This window comes from Malaya genurostris, chromosome 3 (genome assembly GCF_030247185.1).
Source record: "Malaya genurostris strain Urasoe2022 chromosome 3, Malgen_1.1, whole genome shotgun sequence".
Classification (NCBI taxonomy): domain Eukaryota; kingdom Metazoa; phylum Arthropoda; class Insecta; order Diptera; family Culicidae; genus Malaya; species Malaya genurostris.
In genome coordinates, this window is record NC_080572.1 from 115,518,061 (window position 1) to 115,540,525 (window position 22,465).

At 39.3% G+C, this 22,465-nt stretch overlaps 1 protein-coding gene across 1 annotated transcript; it reads left to right on the top strand.

Annotated features, from left to right (window-relative positions):
- The first annotated feature begins 14,320 nt into the window (after positions 1 to 14,320).
- On the top strand, positions 14,321 to 16,749 carry LOC131437114 (acyl-protein thioesterase 2). The gene is made up of 6 exons (XM_058606266.1): positions 14,321 to 14,638; positions 14,715 to 14,746; positions 15,315 to 15,528; positions 15,586 to 15,759; positions 15,825 to 15,980; positions 16,041 to 16,749. The coding sequence occupies exons 1-6, from the start codon at positions 14,588 to 14,590 to the stop codon at positions 16,071 to 16,073; spliced, it is 660 nt and encodes a 219-aa protein (XP_058462249.1). The 5' UTR covers positions 14,321 to 14,587; the 3' UTR covers positions 16,074 to 16,749.
- The last annotated feature ends 5,716 nt before the right edge of the window (positions 16,750 to 22,465 follow it).

Sequence of the window (22,465 nt, forward strand, 5' to 3'; positions counted from 1 at the left end):
TCTTAAGGCAGTTTACATAAGTATTTCTTCGCCATATTTACATAAAATTATTATCCTAATTTAATTCTAACATAGTCACAACGATTTGAATTTATTAAAACATATTCCTCTTATTACTTAAATATCATCTTAGGTAACTCGTCATTAATTATGAAATCTACTCGGAAATATTATTTGAACCAAACGATTAACTTCTATAAATTATAAAATAAGCTGTTATTTTTAGACATTTTATTGATAATTTCAAAAACTGTTTCGAGTTTGTTTGTATCATTGCATAATTTCTATTCTAATTTAGCTATTGGTTGAACTCATGGACGCAGCTGGAATCAAAACTAAGTCTTAAAAGTGGCCTTTATTAAATTGAAACTCCAATTTTCTTTATGAAATAATAAATAGTTTCATGTATGGAAGGTCACGACAAACAAGAATGTCTCGAACTGGGACATTGGATAGTCTACCTTGGGTACGCAAAGAATTTATTAGTTGAGATCTGACATCACGATACTCCACGCATGTCCAAACGACATGATCAATATCCCGATAACCTTCGCCACAAGCACAATGATTAGTCTCGGAGAGCCCAATTCGAACGAGATGTGCGTCTAACGTGTAGTGATTGGACATGATTCTGGACATCACACAAATGAAATTCCTACTCACATCCAGTCCCCTGAACCATGCCTTTGTCGATATTTTCGGAATAATTGAGTGCATCCACCGACCCAGATCATCTTTATCCCAAGAAGCTTACCAGCTGGCAAGTGTTCTTTGGCGAGACGAGCTATAGAATTCGTTGAAAGCAATCGCTCTCTCATAAATTTCACCCTCAATAGCACCACGTTTGGCTAAAATATCGGCTCTTTCATTGCCAGGAATGGAACAATGAGCCGGGACCCAGACTATAGTGATTAGATAATTATTGTTCAATATGTCGTTCAGGCACTGTTTTATTCTGCAGGAAAAAATGGTTCAGTCTTGCCAGTCATGTTTGAGCGAATGGCTTCAATAGCACTCAGGCTATCTGTGAAGAGGAAATAATGGTTTAGAGATAATGTGACGATTACACTCAAACTATAATGAACTGCTGCTAACTCTGCTATATAAACATATGCAGGTTCTTGAAGCCTAAATGAGGCCGAAACATTATTGTTGAACATACCAAACCCTGTCGCTTCTTCAATTCGCGATCCGTCCGTGTAAAACATTTTCTCAGAGTCGATATGCCTGAACTTACTTGAAAATATTTTTTGGATTTCCATAGAGCGTAGGTGATCCGGGTTTCCACGCACTTCGCGCTGCATGGATGTATCGAAAAATAAAGTTGAGTCAGGGGCACTCAGGATGCTGACACGGATAGGAATATATCTTGATGGGTTGATTTCCTGTGACATTTTCGACTAGTCGTTCCAAATTATTAATTACCATGGGATTCAGCACCTCACATCTTATTAGCAGGCGTGATGAAAGCTCCCAAAATCGATCTTTTAATGGAAAAACTCCCGCCAGAACTTCAAGACTCATTGTATGTGTCGAATGTATGCAGCCTAAGGCAATTCGCAAACAACGGTACTGAATTCGCTCAAGTTTGATAATATTGTTAAAATTACTTATAAGTTTATCACAGTGTATTGAGTAATGTCTTAGTTGAACCGTTGACTTATACCGTTTTCGTTTATTGATCAGAGCAGCCCGAAAGCTGACCCAGAGTCGCCCAAACAACGCTTGATATGTTTGTTTTAGCAACCTGAGGTCGCTCTAGATCGGACTCCAATCGCGCAGTTTCGCTCTGAAAATTTTCTCGGGTCGCACCACGCATCCATGCAAGTTTGTTTATTTTTTCTTTTTTTCATGAGTTGTTGTTTAGGGCGCGTACCACGTGTTCGTTTTACTCGGAGTCAGAGCCGCCCGCGTCTAGGTTCAAAAACGAAAACGGTATTATATAGTGGTTTTCAGCTGGACATAGAATGCGACGGAATCGTCGCAGGATAGCGAAATAATGAGCGTCAGAACCACTGATGCCAGGTTTGCAGATTGGTATGTAATTTTGCAATTTCGTTTGTTAGCAGACTTTGCAATTAAGCCGACTTTTTTTGCAGATTTTCGAAATTTTTATAAACAATCGTCCATTTTAATGACTTTAGCTATTACTGTAGGGGTTTCGCTTGGATTTTTCGTCATACTTCTAAATATTGAGGTCGCATAGGACCATTTCTAATACGCAGGCGCCTAAAATTTCACCTGGCATCGCAGCCAGAAAATTGGACAGTTGTTTTAACCCCTTCGCTGTCTGTTGTTTTAAAATAACTAACATTAGAGCCAAAAGAAAAATTAATCGGCTGTTTGAGGCCAATTGTATTTTCAACTGGTAAAATTCCTTAGCGACAATTGTTATTTCATTGTTCATCGAAAGCATCAACAAATGTATATCTGTCAAAGACGACCAACTTTTTAGAGTAGACAAATAGCACAATCGAATAAAGCAAGGCGTCGATTAATACAAATTATAAATGAAAAGGGAACATACTAAGCACAAAATAACCATTATGTACGATTCAGACGATCCGTCTTCTTTTGTCACAGTCAATCTCCGTCACCGGCACCGTCAACATTAACTACATGCATTCTTATGGAGCCGTTCACACGTAACGTCACCGTCACGGAACGTCTTGACGGACGGAACGTGTGAACGTTCCGGTAAAGAAAGTATTAAACTAATTTTGACGGAAGCTGACGTTCCGGTGACGGTGACGGAAGGAGGCGGATCGTCTGAATCGTACATTATGTCAAATAAATAGCACACGCTTAAAAAAAGTTGTAGCCGTAATCTGCCACATACGCATTATCAATAAGAATTCATTATGACTGAAGTTTTCTTAATAATAATTGAAAAATTAGTCATTGTAACGGTCAATTAAAAAATATTTTTTTCTGGCTTGTGGTCTCGAAGGGGTTGAATCGATGCGAATGACAGTTTCGCTATCTTTGCAGCATTTTGTCGCTATCTTATCGCATCGCAATCTTTTCTAGCCGACAGTGAAAATCACTATATCGAAGTGTGTAGCCTAGATGCAGAGAAAAATAAAACATTCCGTTTTTCGATTACCACAATAACGCACGCGTTTTCTTTCTCCGTTTTCAGGTTATGGGCCCAGCCCTAACCTCACAAAAAGTTCGCATTAAGTCGAATAAAAATCACGATTTGTAATGGACGAGGACAAGAAAATTTATCTTTTTGACGGATCCAACTATGCCAACTGGTGTTTTCGGATGGAAATACACCTAGAAGAGTTGGGACTAGTAGAGTGCGTGCATGGTGAAGCAGAAAATGTTCCGGAGTTGCAGATTCTAGCCGAGGATGATGCTGATACCCAGCGGAACAAGGAGAAGCTTCTATCTTTGCGTCTCAAAAAGGATGTCAAATGTAAATCAGTACTCGTCCGTAACATCGCTGATACGCAATTGGAATACATAAAAGGAAAGCGCACACCAGCTGAAATTTGGAGAACACTTGAGACAACTTTTGCTCGAAAAGGTATTTCCGGCCAGTTCTACCTGATGAAGCAATTGTCCACAATGAAATTTGACGAAGGAAAGTCAATGCAAGCTCACTTGTTGGGATTTGACAGGATGGTTCGAGATTTGGATTCAGCAGGAATCAAATTGCATGAGCACTTGATAGTGTTTTATCTTCTTCAAACGATGCCGAAGTCATATGATCAGCTGGTTACTGTGCTGGAGACACTTTCTACACAACAATGCACATTGGACTTTGTGAAAGCTCGTTTATTAAGCGAAAGCGTGAAAAGGCAACATAATAATAACATCGAAGGAAACGAGACATCTACAGCGTTTGTAGGTAGAAGTGGTAAAATGAAATTTAAATGCTTTTTATGTGGAAAGTTGGGACACAAACGCGTTGATTGTCCCCAGCGAAACGAAAAAGACACAGCCAAACAAAAATCGACGAAGAATGTCAATGTAAAGGAAAAGGCACACGTTATTGAATCCGAAGTGACATTTCTCAGCAGCTGTTTCGATGACGAGAAGACTAACAATGGTTCTTTCGAATGGATACTGGATTCGGGTGCATCGGATCACATGATTTCTTCAAGCGACTATTTGAGGGATGTGCAACAGCTAGAAAATGAAGTATTGATTAAAATAGCTTCAGGTGAGGTTCTACGAAGTCACCACAGAGGTAAAGTGGATCTTATGGCTCGCATCGGAAAGCAGCAAATTAAATGTGTCGTGGAAAATGTATTGTATGTTCCGGGACTGCGCTACAATTTATTTTCGATCCGTCGTTGCGGAGAGCTTGGTATGGAGGTAGTTTTTAATAAAAACTCAGCCGTGATCAAACGAAATAAAAAGGTGGTATGCATTGCACGTCGCACAGACAGACTGTATGTGTTGAATGTTGATGTTAAGAGAGCTGCTACTTCCGAGGGCTTGGCATCAATCAAATCTATGGACGATGTTGAGTTATGGCACAGAAGATATGGCCACATTGAAAAAAATGCACTTGTTAAGTTGATAAGTGATGACATGGTAAAAGGAATTTCGCTGAATAAGGATGCTGTGTTGAGAATGGAAATTTGCGGTCCATGCTTGGAAGGTAAGCAAACTAGGAAACCATTCGAGAATATGGTTCAACCACGAAGCTCTAGACCACTGGAATTAATTCACAGTGACGTCTGTGGCGCGTTGAAACCAGCTGCATGGAATGGTAAGCGATATTTAGTGTCATTTACAGACGATTACACTCATTTTTGTGTTGTTTACATTATGCACACAAAAGATGAAGTGTTGGAGTACTTTAAAGCATACGTTGCGATGACTGAAGCCCATTTCGATAGCAGCATAAGTCGCTTGCGTTGTGACAATGGTGGTGAATACGTCGGTACAGCATTTACCGAGTTCTGTGATGGCAAAGGAATTAGGATGGAATATACTGTACCATATACGCCACAGCAAAACGGCGTTAGTGAGCGTCTTAATCGTACAATTCTTGATAAAGCACGTTCAATGATAGCTGATTCCGGATTAAGTAAATGTTTATGGAATGAGGCGGTACAGACAGCAGCATATCTAATTAACAGGAGTCCAACGTCAGCATTGTCGATGAACAAAACACCATACGAAATGTGGTACGGTCACAAGCCAAATGTTTCACGGATGCGAATTTTTGGTAGCTTGGTCATGAGTCTAATTCCAAGAGAGAAGCGTAATAAACTGGAATCTCGTAGCAAATCCAGCTACTTTGTAGGGTACGGGCTGAACGGATATCGACTTTGGGACGGGAAGAGAATATTCATTGCTCGTGACGTGGTTATCAAGGAAGCACCGCTACCTCCTTTTGGTAAGGATATATGTAATCAGCCGCAAACTGTACAATTAGATGCAGATGATCGCCAATTGATCGGACCAGTTGAACGGGACTTGATTGAATCTTTGGAAGATGATGAGTCTTCTGATAAAATTGAAAACGCGAATGATTCTTCTAATGATGCAAGGATAACACCTTCGTCTTCATTATTACAAAATCCTCGTCGTTGTGAGCGCATTCGCAAACCTCCTACGAAATTGAATGACTACATGTGCACCGCGTTTGCACTCAATGCAGAAAATTATGTTGGACACATTCCGAATACCATCGATGAGTTGAAACAGTTAGATGATTGGCCAGAATGGAAACGAGCAATTGATGATGAATTAAGATCATTGACAGAGAACGACACATGGCAGCTGGTGGACTTACCAGCAGGACGGAAACCGATTGACTGTAAATGGGTTTTTCGAATGAAGTTAGACTCTAATGGAACTGTGAAAAGGCGGAAAGCCAGATTAGTTGCGAAAGGCTTCACACAGAAATACGGATTTGACTTCTCTGAAACTTATGCGCCGGTTGTAAGAATGTGTACTGTTCGAGCTATGCTTGCATACGCTAATCAGAATAATCTATTTGTGCATCAAATGGACGTAAAGGCTGCGTTTCTAAATGGTACAATAGTCGAGCACATTTACATGAGGCAACCGAAAGGATTTGAGGAGGGAGATAAGGTTTGTAAATTATCCAAATCCATTTACGGATTGAAACAAGCATCGAAAGCTTGGAACGATCGCTTTAATGAGTTTATGGCCAAATGCGGATTTAAACGATGTGAACAAGATAATTGCCTCTATGTTTGCTGCAATAGAAACGGTAATGTTTATCTATTGCTCTATGTGGATGACATCTTGATTATAGCGGAGAACTTAGGAAATCTGGCGATGGTTAAAAAAATGCTGCAGGTGGAATTTAGAATGTTGGATCTCGGAGAAGCTTGATTGTTTTTGGGATTGCAGATTGATTGGAACAAAGAAGAAGATGTTATGAAGCTTAGTCAGCCATGTTACATCAATTCAGTGTTGAAGCGTTTCAGCATGGAAGACTGTAAACAATCACGTACTCCTATGGAACCTAACTTGCAACTCGAGAAACTATCTGATATTCAGTACCTGAACAAGCCATATCGTGAACTCATTGGATGTCTCACATATCTTGTAGTAATGTCACGTCCGGATTTGAGTGCTGCAGTATCGTTCTTTAGCCAGTTTCAATGTAATCCTTCGGAGCAACATTGGGTACATGCGAAAAGAATGTTAAGATACCTGAAAGGGACATCGAATTTTGGTTTGATTTACAAAAGGAATGAAGCAAATTGTCAAATTGTTGGATTTGCGGACGCTAGCTGGACGAACGATATCAATGACCGTCGTTCTACCACCGGCTATCTGCTCCAGATTTACGGATCAACAACAGCGTGGAGTTCTAAAAAGCAAAGAACAGTAGCACTGTCGTCGACCGAAGCAGAATGTTATGCTTTAGCCGACTGCATATGCGAGATTTTATGGACACGTAAACTCTTTGAAGAAATGAAACTGTTGGACTGCCAGAGCGTAAAAATATTTGAAGACAATCAGTCTACAATATCCATCGCTCAATCTGATGGACCTTGGAAAAGGTTGAAGCATACAGAGGTAAAGCTGTCATTTATCAAACAGTGTGTGCAAGAAGGTGAAATAGAATTGGTTTACGTATCGACTGCAGATCAGGCAGCAGATGTACTTACAAAGGGACTTTCGTTTGCATTATTTGAAAAACACAGATTAGAGCTAGGTGTACAAGAGTGATATGTTCAAGGAGGGATGTTAGAATTACTTATAAACTTATCACAGTGTATTGAGTAATGTCTTAGTTGAACCGTTGACTTATATCGAAGTGTGTAGCCTAGATGCAGAGAAAAATAAAACATTCCGTTTTTCGATTACCACAGTAACGCACGCGTTTTCTTTCTCCGTTTTCAAATATGAGAGTTTGCAGCGGAACGAAAACAAACGCATCCATATTCCATCACTGAAAATATCGTTGTTTGATACAATTTTATTAGATCTTGCGGATGAGCACCCCACCAAGATCCTGTTATTGTTCGAAAAAAATTTACTCTTTGTTGGCATTTTGTTATCAGATACCTAATGTGTCCTCCCCACGTGCATTTGGAATCAAACCACACCCCGAGGTATTTGAAAGTCAAAACCTGCGCGATCATTCTTCCTATCAAATGGAGCTGGAGTTGCGCGGGATCATGCTTTCTTGAAAAGACGACCAGCTTTGTTTTCTCCGCAGAGAATTCGATACCAAGATGAACAGCCCAAACGGACAAGTTATCTAAGGTATCTTGCAATGGTTTACACTCCAAAAAAATTTGAATTTTACAGGTGACTTAATTCGTCATACGATGTGATTCATATAGACCTAATTTGTCAAATGACGGAAAATCTCATTTCTAATGACTTAATGTTAGATGAGCTTGAATTTTACTGGTTTCGACTGTAATTTGCGTTCTGCTAGCAGGTGCGACTGTATGAATTTAAATGCACCTTTTACCAGCCAAGCAGATGTATGCTTCTGTGGCTCAGTCGATTAACAGACGAACTTGCAATCCAATGATTCTCGGTTCAAGTCGCGGCGGTTGCTATCAGTATTCCATTTTTTTTTATTTCAATGAATTTCATGTCATGGAGTTTTAGACACAATATTAATTGTTCTTCCACGTAAATTTGCGTGAGCTGCGACGCTCCATTTATGTGCATCTAGTAAGATGTAAAATCACAGGGTTTTTTTTAAGTGTGTATGCAGATCAATAGCTTTGGGTCCAGTAACTGAAACCACGCCATCATCTGCCAATTGTCTTAGTGTACATGGGGTTACAAGACAGCTGTCAATGTCATTCACGTAAAAATTATAGAGAAGCGGACTGAGGCATGAGCCTTTGCGGGAGACCCATGTAGCTAATACTGAATGTTGCCAAATCGCCATGTGAAAAATGCATGCGTTTCTCTGACAAAAGGTTGTGCAAATAATTATTTTTAACCGCTGGGAGTCCATGTTGATGGAGCTTGTCTGAAAGAACATCAATGGAAACTGAATCAAATGCTCTCTTAATGTCTAAAAATACAGATGTCATTTGTTGCTTTTGAGCGAAGGCAATTTGGATGTCAGACGAAAGTAATGCAAGGCAATCATTCGTCCCTTTATTTCTACGGAAGCCAAACTGAGTATCTGACAACAAACCGTTCGTCTCGACCCAAGTGCCGAGACGTCGTAGAATAATTTTTTCGAGAAATTTTCTGATGCAGGACAACATCGCAATAGGTCTATATGAGTTGTGATTGGAAGCTGGTTTCCCCGGCTTTTGAATGACGATAACTTTCACTTGCCTCCAGTCATGTGAAACAATATTTTGCTCAAGAAACTTGTTGAACAATTCCAACAAACGTCTTTTTGCGAGGTCGGGCAGATTCTTCGCCAAGTTGAATTTAATTCTGTCCAACCCAGGAGCGTTATTGTTACCAGACAAGAGTGCTATAGAAAATTCCATCATTGAAAATGGGTTATTAATAAAACCATTATTTGGAGGAGATTCCCGAATAATGCTCTGCGTAGGAACAGAATCTGGGCAAACTTTCCTAGCAAAGTCAAATATCCATCGGTTCGAGTATTCATCACTCTCATTGCCCACGTTACGATTCCTCATTCGTCTGGCCGTGTTCCAAAGAGTGCTCATTGAGGTTTCTCTTGACAAACCTTCGACAAAATGTTTCCAATAGCTACATTTTTTGGTTCGAAGTATGCTCTTTTACTTGGTTTCTAAAACCATAAGTTTTTCAAAATTCTCTTTCCCGTTTTAGAAACGTCTTGCAAGCATTTTGTTTTGCGAGTTTAGCCTCTGAGCACTCTTTGTCCCACCAGGGGTTGGGAGGCCTTCTGTTAGTGCTTGGCCCAGAAAAGCGTTTAGTTTGGGATTGTTCTGCTGCCTCCAGAATCGAACAAATAAGAAAGTCATATTCTTCAAGTGGAGGGAGCTCTTCCATTGAATTCAAAATACTAGAGATACTAGTTTGGTATTTAATCCAGTCGATATTTTTGTCAAATCATATGGAATACTAGCTGAAGTAGCAATGCAATTGCTACTGCTAATTGAGATGATGATTGGTAAATTATCCAAACATTGGTAAATGATCGTTACCGTGTAAATCAGGTTGTCCCGGGTTGGTGGTTCAATGCATAGGACGCTGGTCTTACAAGCCAGTTGTCGTATGTTCAAGCCCCGACCTGGAAGGATTCTTAGTGTCAGTAGGATCCATAGTACTAGCCATGCAATGATTCTGTACACTAAGAATCGGCTGCGAAGTCTGTTGAAACAGAAAGGCCAAATTCCACAATGTAATGCCAGGACTTTGCTTTGCTTTGTGTAAATCAGGCAATATTTTCCATAATACCGTGCGAATTTAAATCCCCCAGAATCAATCGTGGAGCAGGAATAATTCTATTTTTATCTTAAGAAAAATTAATGGTAAAATTGCGCAAAAAAAAGATGTCTAATGCTACTTCGTTTCATCGTTCTGATACGCGTGCTGCACGAGTTGTGCCACTTTTTCGGGCCTAACTCAGGTTGTACGTGAATGTACTTAGTTTTGAGCTAGGAGGTCAGACAACTATGTATCCGCATTTGGAGCCTATTTGGGATGAACTCGTGATTGGTTGAAATGGCATAAGCAAATACTCGAATTTAGCGTCCCTTAAGCAGACTTCATCCCGATTCTGCAATCCGACGGATTTGTGATACGAACGAATCTACACTTTCGTTCGAGTTCCAATTTTGCATTCTTTATTCCGTTCGACTTGTATGATTCGATCGACTCTCGTTCGGGAACACTTGAATTTTCGAACACTAACCATCAAAGTTGTCAACACTACTTACACGTTCTGTATTATTTATATTATTCATTTCTTAGTAAACGAAACCGTCACACTTGTACAAGGTCCGCCGTGTAACTTTTTTTTAAACATGCAATAAAACACAAACGGTTCATCCGATTTCAAAATTTATTAAAGTACAATCCTTCCGGTTAATTGCGGAATATAATTTCATTCAAATGGCTGCCTCGGCTGGCCTCGCTGTACGCCATACGGTCGGTCCAGCTTTGTAGTACATTTTCGATTGTATGCAGCTTTATTTCAGCTATGGCTGCACGAATGTTGTCCTTCAAGGCTTGAATTGTCTCTGGCTTGTGCGCATAACACTTATCTTGGACAGCCCCCCAAAGATAATAGTCTAACGGCGTCAAATCACAGCTCCGAGGCGGCCAAACGACATCCCCCCAGATGCGACAATTTTGCTTATTAACATCAAATACAGATATATAATTATTTAGAAGGTCTAAGGCATGTGTTGCAGAAATAACAAGACAGTAAACGTAAAGAAATGTAACACAATAACAGATCCAGTGGAAAAGTTTAAAGTGTCTGTTAAAAACACCCGTAAAAGGCACACCGAGAATTAGATACATAAGCAGCAGAGATGCCAGATATTTTCATAGAAAATCTGTATTGATTCGTATAAAATATCTGTATTTATCTGTATTCGCTAATAAAATGAAATTTCTACAATACAATTATGTTAAAAGGTGTTATTCCAATAGATTATGGTTATAGAGTGGTAGATTAAATTTCATATCTTATATTATATTCATCGACGAAATTTTATAGTTTTTTCCTATCAACAACAATTGAATTATGGTGCCATATGCTTGTCTAATTTGAAAATGTTCACTTCATAAGTTGAGATGGATTTCCAAAACCCAATATGCAACGTCAAGTCAGGTAATACAACTGTCAGTCTGGCAATAATGTTTCATGATGCTAAACTTGTCTAACTTTTAAGTTCAAATTAGTTACAAATTTTAATATAAATGGATTTCAGTGTTCTTCATTAAATATCTGCACAAAAAATATATATTTTAAAAAGTGATTTGTACGTTTATTCCTAAACGTTTATCTCGGCATTGCAATCAAATACTAATAGATAGTTTAATTTTTTCCTTAATACTTTTGGTGAAATCTGTATAAATTTGTATTAAATTTAAGAAATCTGTAAGTAATCTGTACTCTGTATTAAATCTGTATGCGCATGTAGAAATCTGTATAATACAGATAAATCTGTATAAATGGCATCTCTGATGAGCAGTCTTCAGTAACATTATTTTTCTACCTTGGGCCCATCCCGAAACGAAATCCTGGGTACGGGCCTGTTTGTCAATACCGTCAGATCAGGCATTGGATTATTTCAATTTCAATATATGAGAAGATGATGCATAGTTGATTACTGTGTACTATAATCTGTAAATGAAGTAAATATAAAGCGCAAAGCATTGCTTTGTAACCGAAACAGTTCGAAAAAATCCAGAACTCAAGTTCAACCGATTATAACTTTCATATGAACTGTACAAGAGATTACATTGAATATTGATCAGCTTTCTTTCTGTTCTGGCAACGTTGATCGAGAGACTTCGAATTCACAACAGGGATCTACGAAATAGAGAAGATTAATTTCTTCTTGGAAAAAGAAACCAGTTGTCTGGTCCTGTCCCAGGCTTCGAGAGCCACTGCGGTTTCGAGTTGGCAAGCTAAGCGCTGTTGTTCTGTTATGTCGGAAGCTCCGTTGTTACGAGGGCGCATAAATCTATTTTTATATCGTTCATTTTACCAAGCATAAAATTATAAAAAAGAAAGGATTTGAAAAAAGTAGAGCCTTCGTTAAGCTTTCCGGTCATTGGTTCAAGAAACTTCATTTTTCAAAAAGTACAGAAATACTATGGATTACTTATTCGTACTCTTTCAGTCCCAGATCACGCGGATCTCTGTAAATAGGAGGCGTCTCCATCCAACTCGATTCATGGCTGTTCGCCGCCAGGGTCAGCCTCGGTACCTTCCGTTCAAAAACACCCACACTGAAAATCATTTCTACCTATTTTTTGAGGAGAAATAACTCATTGTTGAGCTCTTCTATAAGCTACCCAAAATTTGGTCGTTATCTACTCAAACTTTGAGTTGGTGGGTAAAAATGGGTAGCGTGCTTTGTTATGGCATAACAGATGTATTAAACTTACAGTTACCTAAATGTTGAGGTCATCACTCGTAACCCAAAATTGAGGAGATGCACTTTATTTGATTTTGGGTAGGTTTTTACCCAAAGTTAGGTAGCGGCTGGTAAGAGTGCAGTGCACGTTGATACAGGGGTGGAAATAAGGAAATTTATTGATTCACAGTAAATAAGAATAGTCAGTATTATCGTTTCATATCACATATTTATTGTAGATATAATGAATTTTGTAACGAATGACTTTTGATAAGATAAATTTTGGTTTTACTTAAAATTTAAAAAGGCCTTCAATTTAATTTCCCACAATTTAAGACATAATCGTAATTTTAGTTTTGCTACCTATTTTTTTAATTCACGGTGTTCGGTTTTTTGATTCACAATTGGAAATCTTGATTCACATTTTCATGCGCAAAATGGGCTTATTTCCACCTCTGCGTTGATACTCCACAATCATTGTCCAGAACTCGTACGCGTAGAGGATAACCGGTTTAATTAGGCAGCCACCAGTGAGATCAAGTACACGAACTCGTCGACTATTTCGATTTCATCACCGCCAATCAGAACTAGTAATGGGTTGCTGATATTCACTCCTATTCTGTACGTCGATCGGTTCGAAATATTCCGATCGAATGTGCAATTTCCATTCTGCATTCCGTTCGAGTTGGGTATGAACTCGACGCAATCCGTCGGATTTGTGATACGAACGAATCTACATTTTCGTTCGATTTCGAAAAAAAAACAAAGAGAAACTGTCATATGCAGATAGGCCCTTTTGTCGTAGGACTATCGAATTTTTAATCGTTTATGGGCTCTTGCGTTCGAAGTTGCATACAATGTAATTTGTGCGTGCAGAATCATACACAACGGTTATTTTAAATAAATGTTCACTTGTAAGCATTCGCAGCTTTTTTGAAAAAGTTTGTACTAGCTTGGATGTCTGTTCTCTGTGCCAATGCGAAGTGTACAAAAAAATTTTATTAGGGTTTTATACCATCACCGCTAACCTCAATCGGATGAACACATTTTGACAGTTCAGCGGTACTGTTTGTAAACAGACTTATTTTTGTTTGTCAGATGACAAACTGATGAGAACGTTCACGGTCCATATCGCCTAAATAGAGTTTCAAAACATTTGTTAAATAAAAGTGGCTAGCTGTGAAGTGTAAAGATGATTATTCGAGATGTATTTCTCGATTTGTTTAAGTTTGTTTGCAAACAGTACCGCTGAACTGTCAAGGATGAATGCTTGTTCATTTGTGACGTCACGATAAAAAATCTAATAAGCAAACCACTGATAGCTACCTCTGCGTCGCACCAACTATGGAATAAACGGTTCGTTATAGGTTGCAAAGATCGTTCAATCGTGTATCATCTGGATTTGATTTCAACCTTCCACGCAAAACAATTCAAGCAAAATGTTCTCTTAGTATTAGAAATTATCATTAGGACTACAATGTGTCTGTTGATTTTACAATAATAAATAAACAAAAAAAATAAATATATGAAAGTACTGTCCATCTCGCTTATATAGATTTTAAAAACATTTGTTGACAATTCGATTCGGTTTGTTTCAAAAAAATCTTTGAAAAAAATGGCTAGTTGCGAAGTGTAAAGATGATTGTTTGAAATGTAATACTCGAAATTTTAATCTTGTTTGTAAACAGTTACGCTGAACTGTCAAGGATGAATGCTTGTTCATTTGTGACGTCACGATAAAAAATCTGATTTGCAATCATGAAATAAATTACCGTCATTCCCCTCGAGGTTCATTTCGTTACCCACTCAAAATTCGTCGAAAATTGACCTGGCATCCCTGATCGTAGTACGTCATGTTTCATGATGACAACATTTGATTGACATGGAGCGATGAGGAAAATTTGAGCGAAATTATATATAAGAAAAAGGGGTTGATTTTGTGAATATAGAGAAAAACATTAACTTGTGAATTTTGTTTACGATAACGATTTCGTTCTTGTGAAAATATTAGAAAAAATAATATATTGTGTTACGTGGCAATATAGATTACGTGCGTGCAAAAGATTTAACCGAGAAGCTAGATTGCGATCGGATACTTTCCCCAGCATTTTAGCGGTCAAGCAATGGCAGCATCCCCTGTGATCATCCAATCTGCCGCAAAGCACACTTCTACGGTATGTAATACACGTAATAAAGTTTTAAATCTAGTATTGGCAATTTGTAACAGTAGTTCTATTATTACTGCTATAGCTCATATTTCTACATGGACTGGGAGATACTGGGTAAGTGCTAAAAAATCAATTCATATGCTTGTTACCATGTTTTCTTTTGCAAGTCTAAACAAAACTAATAGAATTGATTTGTTAATTATATAATTGCCCTTTTATTTGTAATTTAAATTCAACCATTTTTTCGATTGTTAAAAAAGTTCGTACATCCATCAGCTTCATAGGATAATGGAACAAAACAAAATTGTCACTAAAAATCGATAAAATTTTCTCGGTATTTGACGTTACTGTGTAGATACCTATTTGTTATATATATAGTCGAAAAGAGAATGTCACGGGCAATCGCCTATACAAGTGCACTTGATTCGTGTTACTTCGAAAACAAATTGAAATTGTAAATTGACTGTGGTATATTCACATACAACAACGGAATGATTATCAGATAAGAACAGGAAACGTATTTTTTACCGTTTTAATATGTTGTAATAAAATTTTTAATATCTCTAATTAATGTAATCCACAAAGAATTAATTATTAATATTATTTTTTTTCATAGTAAAATTAGCAAAGTTACAGAAAAGCTAAAGCGAATTTCCTAATTGATATTTTGCATTGTTAACAGTCATGGTTGGGCTACAACTATGGGAATGATTCGGACACCTGACATGAAAGTTATCTGTCCAACAGCCCCTACGATTCCAGTTTCACTCAATGCCGGCTTTCGTATGCCATCATGGTTTGATCTCAAAACATTGGATATTGGAGGACCAGAAGATGAAGAAGGAATCAAGAAGGCAACTAAGAATGTACACGAAATGATACAAGGAGAAATTAGAGTAAGTTGAATTGCTATACTTGCTACTAAATTCTCATTGCTCTTTATATCTACACAGGCCGGGATTTCGTCAAACAGAATTGTTCTGGGCGGGTTCTCTCAGGGCGGAGCCCTAGCGTTGTACGCGGCTCTTACATTCACCGAGCCATTAGCAGGAGTTATGGCTTTGTCTTGTTGGTTGCCATTACACAAGAGCTTTCCGGGTCTTTTAAAGTGTCCAGATACGGTACCGGTGAGTGTTTAGTTAAATATTAAACACTGTTAAATCCATTGTCTAAATTAATTTGTGCATTGTAGATTCTTCAATGCCACGGAGATTGTGACCCGGTTGTTCCCTACAAATTTGGCCAACTGTCATCAAGTGTGCTTAAGACATTTATGAAGAATTCACAATTCCAATCGTACGGAGGATTGTCACATTCCTCGACCGAAGCTGAACTAGAAGACATGAAGGTAATGCCAAGAACGTATTTAGCCTTGTCCTTTTTTCTAATAAGGAATTATTTTTTTTAGAAATTCATTGAAAAACATGTTCCGCGTCAATGAGTAAATGAGCTGGTCATTCCAGAAATGGACAATTTTTCAATTTTTCCTACATAAAAATACAAAATTTGGCGATAACAATAGCGAAATACAGGAGGCAGAATTGAAAGAATAGTATAACTAAAAAATTAGTCATTCAGATCGATAGTTTACGATCATTTATTGCTGCAATCGGCGAATTAAAACTGTCATGAAGTATTAGAAATATATAAAATGAAACCCTAATAATACGAACAAACTAAATCGCAAGAATTCTGCAACACATTTATGACAATTAATTTCAGATCAGTAAGTATTCCTAATAATTCATTTCTACATGAAACTGTAAAAGAATAACAATAACAGAACTGCTAAATTACATCTTTTTATCTGTCGGTTTCAGTCAGTTCAGAGTTCTAACATATTCAGTTATTCTTAGTGCTGCCTTTAATCAGATGAAAAGCAAAATTTCGTGCAATTAGATACCATTGCCAGTTTCATAGTTATTGAACGAGTTTTGGTCGATTTAAGAATCCATTAGCAATGCGACCACGTAAATTCCTGTAAACAAAAAACCTACTGAATGCTACAAAGTATTAGGCAAATAAGAAATCCATTAGGATATTGATTGTGCGTACTACTGAAAGAGATTAGAATATATATTTTAGTTTAATTAAAAATAACAGTAAAAAGTCCTTAATGCGATGCAGTTTTTTGTCTGTCTAAGCCGTTCCGCTGCACTATACTCCGGCTATGAGAGACAATTATTTATTCCGAAGTTCCCGAAGTTGTCTCTTGAATAAATATTATTCTTCAGCTATACAAACAATGCTTTACTTGACTGATGATAAAGACATCTATATTACAAGATATTCAGCACACATTTTACGAACAAATTATTTTGCAAGTATGGTGCACTCAGGTGAGTCCGCATCGAATTTCGTACATACAGTTAGGTGAGAGAAATGACAAATTCGAGCGCGTAAAAATAGCAGCACTGCGCACCCATACAATTGATATGATATGTTCAAAGTCATGCCATACGATGGCGTAGCTGAACTAAAAAATGATTTTCCTCTAAGCTGACAGGGTCTGCTGATGCTAATAAACGAATATTGTCCAATCTAATAAAAGGTTTCTAATGACAAACTTACCTTACCTAACAGCTATAGGCCTGGGATGTCCTTTGCTGTATCAAGCATACGTCTTCACATAACTCGGTCCATGGCTGCTCGTCGCCAGCCACTCAAGGCACGGATGCTTCTGAGATCACCCTCCACTTGATCGATCCACCTTGCTCGCTGCGCTCCTCTTCTTGTACCAGTCGGATTAGATTCAAGAACCATTTTCACTGGGCTGTCGTCCGACATCCTTATGACATGCACAGCCCATCGTAGACGTCCGATTTTAGCTGTCCGTACGATAGGTGGTTCTCCTAGCAGCTGTTGCAATTCGTGATTCATACGCCGTCTCCACGTTCCGTCTTCCATCTGCACTCCGCCATAGATGGTCCTCAGTACCTTTCTTTCGAAAACACTGAGGGCGCGTTGGTCCTCTGCCAACATAGTCCAGGTCTCGTGGCCATAGAGAACAACCGGTCTAATTAGCGTTTTGTAGATAGTCAATTTCATGCTGTGGCGTACTTTTCTCGATCGGAGGGTTTTTCTGAGTCCAAAGTACGCACGATTTCCTGCCAAAATACGTCTATGAATTTCTCTGCTGATGTCATTATCGGCGGTCACCAGTGAGCCCAAATACACGAACTCGTCAACCACCTCAATATCGTCACCGTCTATCAATATTCGTGGTGGGGGGCGTAGTGTTTCTTCTCTAGAGCCTCTTCCTCTCATGTATTTTGTTTTCGACGCATTTATGGCCAGTCCGATACGCCTAGCTTCAGCTTTCAGTCCGATGTAGGTTTCCGTCATCTTCTCAAGGTTACGTGTCACAATATCAATATCGTCAGCGAAGCCAAAACGTTGTACGGACTTTCGGAAGATCGTGCCACTCGTGTCGATCCTCGCTCTTCGAATCACACCTTCCAGGGCAATATTGAACAAGATACAAGAAAGTCCATCACCTTGACGTAGCCCTCTCCGAGATTCGAAGGGACTCGAGAGCGTCCCAGATACTCGGACGTAGCACATCACTCTATCCATCGTTGCTTTGACCAATCGCGTCAGTTTATCCGGGAAACCGTATTCGTGCATGATCCCAAATCCCAAATCCTAGAAATCATCCAGTGCAAATCCTCCCAAATCCTAGAAATGCTCTAGCCAGTGCCTCTCCTCCATGCTCGCCTGGCAACTGGTCATTGCCCGCGGTTTTGTTGTTCCTCAGTTTGCCGATCTCCTCACTTATCTCCGACAGATCAGGGGCTGGGAATCTGTCGTCGGCTGAGCGTGCACCCAGATTGATTCCTGTACCGTTCTCTGTATCTTGTGCTTCGCGATTCAGATGCTCGTCATAGTACTGCTTCCACCTGTCGATCACCTCACGTTCGTTCGTGAGAATGTTACCACTGGTATCTCTGCACATTTCGGCCTGTGGCGTGTAGCCTCTACGTGAGCGGTTCACCTTTTCATAGAACTTCCGCGTGTCATTTGCGCGGTCGCGATCTTGGTCTTCCTGGTGGCGCTTTTTCCTCCAGAAAACAGTGTTCTGTCTGTTCCGTGCCTGTCTGTATCGTTCCTCGTTCGCCCTCGTGCGGTGTTGCAGCATCCTCGCCCTTGCTGCATTCTTCTCTTCGACCAACTGCTGACATTCGCCGTCAAATCAGTCATTTCCTCGATTCGGTAAGCTCGTGCCTAGAACGGTTGTAGCAGTGCTACTCACGGCGGACCTAATGTTCCTCCAGCAATCTTCAAGAGTCGCCGCGTCAAGCTTCTCTTCCGTTGATAGCACTTACTCCAGTTGTTGCGCGTATTCCTCTGCAGTACGAATGCTACGTAGCTGCTTGAGATTGAGTCCCGGCGTTCCTGTGCGACGAGTATTGTGCACCGTCGATAGTTTTGAGCGCATACAAACCGCGACAAGGTAGTGGTCAGAATTAATGTTGGCACTGCGGTAAGTGCGGACATTGATGACGTCGGAGAAGAATCGCCCGTCGATGAGAACGTGGTCGATTTGATTTTCCGTATGTTGATCAGGTGATCTCCAGGTGGCTTTGTGGATATCTTTGCGGGGGAAGAAGGTGCTTCGAACTACCATTCCTCGGGAGGCTGCAAAGTTTACGCATCGTTGACCGTTGTCGTTTGTTACCGCGTGCAGGCTCTCCAGCTCGATCACGGGCCTGTACATTGCCTCCCGGCCTACCTGAGCATTCATGTCGCCGATGACGAGTTTTACATCCCGCCGTGGACAGCTGTCGTAGGTTCGTTCCAGCTGCGCGTAGAATGCTTCCTTCCCGTCATCGGGTCTCGTCTCATGTGGGCAGTGCACGTTGATGATGCTGTTATTGAAGAAACGGCCCTTGATCTTCAATACGCACATTCTATCACTGATTGGCTGCCACCCATTCACGCGCTGGCGCATCTTGCCCCACACTACGAATCCCGTTCCTAGAACGTTGGTTGTGCCACAGCTCTGGTAGAAGGTAGCCGCTCGATGCCCACTTTTCCACACCTTCTGTCCCGTCCAACAAAGTTCCTGCAGTGCTTCGACATCGAAGCCGCGGATTTGAAGCTCATCATGTAGCATTCGGTCGTATCCTGGGAAGCCAAGCAATTTGCAGTTCCTTGTGCCAAGCTTCCAATCGTAGTCCTTTGTTCGTTGCGTAGGTCTTTGCCGATTATTCCGAGTCGTATTTCCTTCTTGATCGTACGTAACATATGTTTTCCGGGCAGCTTGTTAGGCCTGCACCAAACTCCTGCCTCGCCGGAGGGCCATCGTGTCAGCACTTTTTAGAGTCCCGCACTGACATAAGGATGATAATCAGCCGCTCCTAACATGGAGAACAGACGCTGTTTCGACCTGCCCCAACATGGGGAACAGACGCTCGGGTAGGCTCGCTCTCTGTAAAGAGAAGGCTTTTTCGCGAGTATGGTGTCCTCCGCATAGAAACTCGTACATACAAGTAAGACAAAAAATGTAAATCTCGGCGACAGAACCAGCAGTTACTATTCTTTTACTTCAATATCAGACTTTTAGTCCTTACCTATAGCATTTCTTTAAAAAACAAATCGGAGATTTTTTAAATTTTTCGTCAGTTACACTTACTTACTACAGTTACTTCTTGTAAAACACATGAAATTCATAAAAATATACACTTACCTCATAAAATAAGTGTAAAAACTATTGATATTTAGTGTTTTGGTTTGTCAGTTTTATTCGTATTCACGACTTCCAGTTATGCCTCTGACATTACACACCCGTACTTTTTTGAGTATTTGACTATTATTTGTCGTCGTTATTCGAAAACCGGGAACCAAGACAGCCGGAATCGGTTTGTTTGGCTGCCTTTTCGTTTCGACTCTTCAAGTGACGGTACACAATATTTAACACACTTTACCCTTTACTTTAGTCGGAACCGGATGAAATTCAGGAATTCCGTGTAGAACCACGAGACCTTTCATTTGAATCTAAGTTGGTCAACATCGATTAAGTCATTTTCGAGAAACACACACAGACATTGCTCAGCTCGACGGACTGAGTGGAACAGCATATAACACTTGGCCAATTTTTACTAGTCGATTTTCAAGTGATTGTATAACCTATCTATATGAGAAAGGCAAAACAGTTCAGCGTTTAAAAAAATGATTATTTGTTGTTAATTTTGTGACTTGTATTTCCAATATACGTCGAACTGACTACCCGTGAGTTTGCTAGCATTTTTACGATTGCAATTTATTTCCTTCCTCCATCCTAAGAATATGGACCATACTGCGAATTATTTGAACTCTTGGTTAAAATTTGACAGTGAGGCAGTTATTTTTTATCGAGTAGTCAAGTTTGACGGATGGAGAGTTATTTGAGTCTATTTTACTCTGAAAATAAAGTAATAGCATCAAGCCACGTATTTTCAATTATAAATAATTGAAATTTTGGTTAGTAGCGAGCAGTGTCCTATTTTGGCTGCTAAAAATCTCCGGCATATCGGATTTCCCTGCCATAGACGACGGTTTTGAAGGAGTAAGCGATTTATCAAAGGGAAAACATCGCTCTGATTGGTCAATCGATGTAAAAGCGAAGCTGTTGGAAACACGCGAATCTATAAATAGAAGCGAAATTATAGCTAACGTTTCAGTCCTACGCGTAGCATGCTAGAAGTAGGTTGTTGCTAGACTACAAGACAAAATGTGCCATAAAACAATTTGAAGCTTTAATTGGTGTTATGCAAGCTCGGATGAAATTCCATGCTATGTCGCTTCGCCTGAGAAATTGACAACTACCCAGGGCAAATTTTGAGTGCTTAAGATTAATTTCTAATTTATATAAGGGCCCTTATTACGGGTATCACTACACGATGAAACCCAAGTGTAGTGATTTTTGCCTTATTATCGGTATCACTTCACGGTGAAAACTAAATGAAATGAATGAAGGTCATTATCACGAAAGTCACTTCAGAGAAAAAAGTAATTACTTAGATGAGCTTGTTGTTATTACGAACATCAAATCACCAAAATTTTGTTGGCAAAAATGATTTTTTTCACTACAGTGATTATTTTATTAACCGTGACACTGATAATAGGTAAACTCAAGTGAAGTGACATGTGAGTGAAGTGAAAGTGGAAAAGGAAGTGAGAACGGTAATAAGGGCCAAGATGAACTCGATTGATAATGAGAAAAAGCTTATCACTTCAACCGAAATCGTTAAATGGTAGAGAAACTTACCGCTACAGAAATAACTGCTTGCATACAAAACTTGAACACAAGCTTGAGGAAGAGAAGTTTAAATATCAAAATCCGTATCGCAAGTATGTACAAAGATATAATTGCATACATATTGGTGTAATTTCGTCGGCTATAAAACAAACAATATTTGGTGTTGGATCGTAATCAAGATCAATCTAAGCAGACTCTCGTGCAATTGCGGATTTCAAAAGTGTGACGATTGATTGAACTGTTTGATTGTAGATCATTAGAAATTTTGGTTGCCTTGTTCCACATTAATGGCTCGAACAACCCTATGGGGCTGATCCTTGTAGTTTTTATTTTTTTGGGTATTTTCTTTGAGTGAAAGTATAAAAAGAAATTACATAGAAGCAATTTTTGCTAAAGCTCTGAAATTAGAATTTTGTTGCAAGATTTGTGTCAGTTTCCAGTCCAGTCGAATAAAAAATCATTTAATGTGCTGAGAATATCGTGACAATAGAGTATGTTTGAGAGAATATGATCAATATTATGCACAAATCTAACCGCAATGACAGAAAATGACGTGGCCGTATTTAAATAGAGAACGAACAATTCGACTCAAA